The following is a 2,107-nucleotide window of genomic DNA, read 5'->3' as shown; positions in this document are numbered from 1 at the left end:
GCTCTTTTTGCATAAATTGGTGGCGAGACATGAAAGCTGTAAGCTTGTGGATCTCTTAAGGAAGCACAGGTTGCTCTGTCTTCCTCTTGATAATACCCCTCAGACTCTCTATTGGGCTTAGGTCAGATGGGTTTGCTTAGATCCAGCACAGTGATACTGTGGCCATTATAGCAGGTATTTGTACTTTAGTCAGTTTGGACAAATGCCTAGTCCTGGTGGAAAATGAACTCAGCCTCCCCATAAAACTTGTCAGCAGAAGGAAGCATGAAGCGATTTAAATTTCCTGGTAGAGGGCTGCACTGACTTTGGACTTGATCAAACACAGTGGACCAACACCAGCAGATGACTTGGCTCTACAAGTCAGCCTCACTCCTTTATGTGCCTTTCCAAATGTTTAACTATAATTCCAGGATTATAAATCGGTAGTGGATAATTCGGGACTTCATATTTTGCTCGATGTCCGCCCTCTTGTGGAAGTGAATATATGCCACTTGCCCTTCTCTCTCAGTATCCTTTTGTGTTGTAGTGGAAGCACACCATTTGAAAAAAAATTAAATAAATCTTCCTGCTTACTGTTTCTGTACAATTCTTCTCCTTAATTGCTACCAGATATCCCCCTCTCCAGCTTAGAGCAGAGAAAGAGTGAAGATATCCAGTTACTTCAGCAAAGAATCGTCCAACTGAAGCAGCAGATGGCAGGTGACTGCCAGCCGCCAGGTACAGCACCGCTTATGATCTGCATCTGTGGTTAAAAACAAACAGGCTTGTCGAGCCACTTTCTCATATTCATGGCCTGCTGTGGTCTCATGCTGCAGGAACGGAGGCTTAGGTTGGTCGGGTTGTAATGGAGTTGCTAGGTGACCTTTTCCAAAACAAGTACAGTCAACCTGAGTCGTTGCTCAGCTCCAGAGAAATTAATATTCAATATGTTATTTTGGGGCGATTCTTATTAAGGAAGATAAATTTAGCCTTCTGATCTTTGTTAGTTTTAGTGCTGAATTTTTCATATCATTTAACAAAATTCAGTCTATTGAGACTCTTCTTAGTCAATCTTGCTTCCTTGCAGCATGTCGACATTCAGGAAATGCAGTTTGAAAATATATTGAGCCTCAGCGAAGGTTGCCAGCTCATTGATTTTTGCTCTGTGGTTTCTTCTAGTTTATGTCATCTGTAAGCTGGGTAATGACTCCCAGAAAGCAGTGCAGGTACTGGAGAAAATGAGTGGATCAGAACTGGACAGTATCACGGTGAAAGATGTCTGTGGAGGACTTATGGCCTGGGCAATGAAGATCGATCCAAGATTTCCACAGTATTGATGCAATGTAATATTATTTGCTTGTAATAAACATTTATGTTTTCCTCCTGTCGACTGTTTTTATTCATATGCTGTCCGTTTTACAAATGTCTCCAATGTCATCACTCTATTTCACAATCTTTCACATGTTATGCTATGATGGGCAGGTTCTCACATTTTGTTTTGTTTTGTAATAGACTGTGAGTAGGCAGCTGGATTACTTGCAGGCATTGTAATTGCAAAATCAAGTTTCTCTTCCTTTTCTTTTAAAGCCAGTTTTTTAACATCATTCTTAACAGTGGGAAGCAAATGTATCATATAATGTGATTAAACTCAGCCATATTTATATATGGACTTCTATCATTTTAAATCAAAATGAACATTTCAGCAATCTAGAAGACAATTTATGTGATCTAAAGTCAACTTGTCAATTATCTCAAATGTTATTCTCTCTGGGATGAATGATGTCAAAGATATCATTCATCATCAAGTATGTTCTTGCCTTAAAAGGATTATTGTTTGTCATCATAAATTTCATTGAAGTTAATGACAATGAAAATGTACCACATACTTATCAAATAATCTTAAGTGCAGACAATGTCAGGGATATGGAGTACTTAAATGATGTCTTGTTAAAAAGATCTATTTAGACAACAGTCACTGAAATATCAAACGCCCACAGTCATCTTACCAATTGTCCAATTTTTTTTTTTTTTTTTTTTTTTTTTTTTTTTTTTTTTTTTAAAAAAAAATTTTTTTTTTTTATAAAAAAAAAAAAAAATTTTTGGAATTTTTGGGACGTGGAATAAAAAT

At 37.2% G+C, this 2,107-nt stretch overlaps 1 protein-coding gene across 1 annotated transcript in view; it reads left to right on the top strand.

The window, feature by feature from the left end:
* mocs3 (molybdenum cofactor synthesis 3) overlaps positions 1-1,367 on the top strand; it is a 13,136-nt gene extending 11,769 nt beyond the window's left edge. The window contains exons 11-13 of the mRNA XM_015034808.1: positions 411-507; positions 610-717; positions 1,159-1,367. Coding sequence (XP_014890294.1) covers positions 411-507; positions 610-717; positions 1,159-1,316 — 363 coding nt within the window. The 3' untranslated portion in view covers positions 1,317-1,367. The remainder of the gene's footprint in view (positions 1-410; positions 508-609; positions 718-1,158) is intronic.
* The last annotated feature ends 740 nt before the right edge of the window (positions 1,368-2,107 follow it).

This window comes from Poecilia latipinna, unplaced genomic scaffold, assembly GCF_001443285.1.
Source record: "Poecilia latipinna isolate Pla-1442-1.1 unplaced genomic scaffold, P_latipinna-1.0 Scaffold312, whole genome shotgun sequence".
Classification (NCBI taxonomy): domain Eukaryota; kingdom Metazoa; phylum Chordata; class Actinopteri; order Cyprinodontiformes; family Poeciliidae; genus Poecilia; species Poecilia latipinna.
Note: the sequence above shows the minus strand (reverse complement) of the source record. Positions and strands in the feature narration are given on the sequence as shown.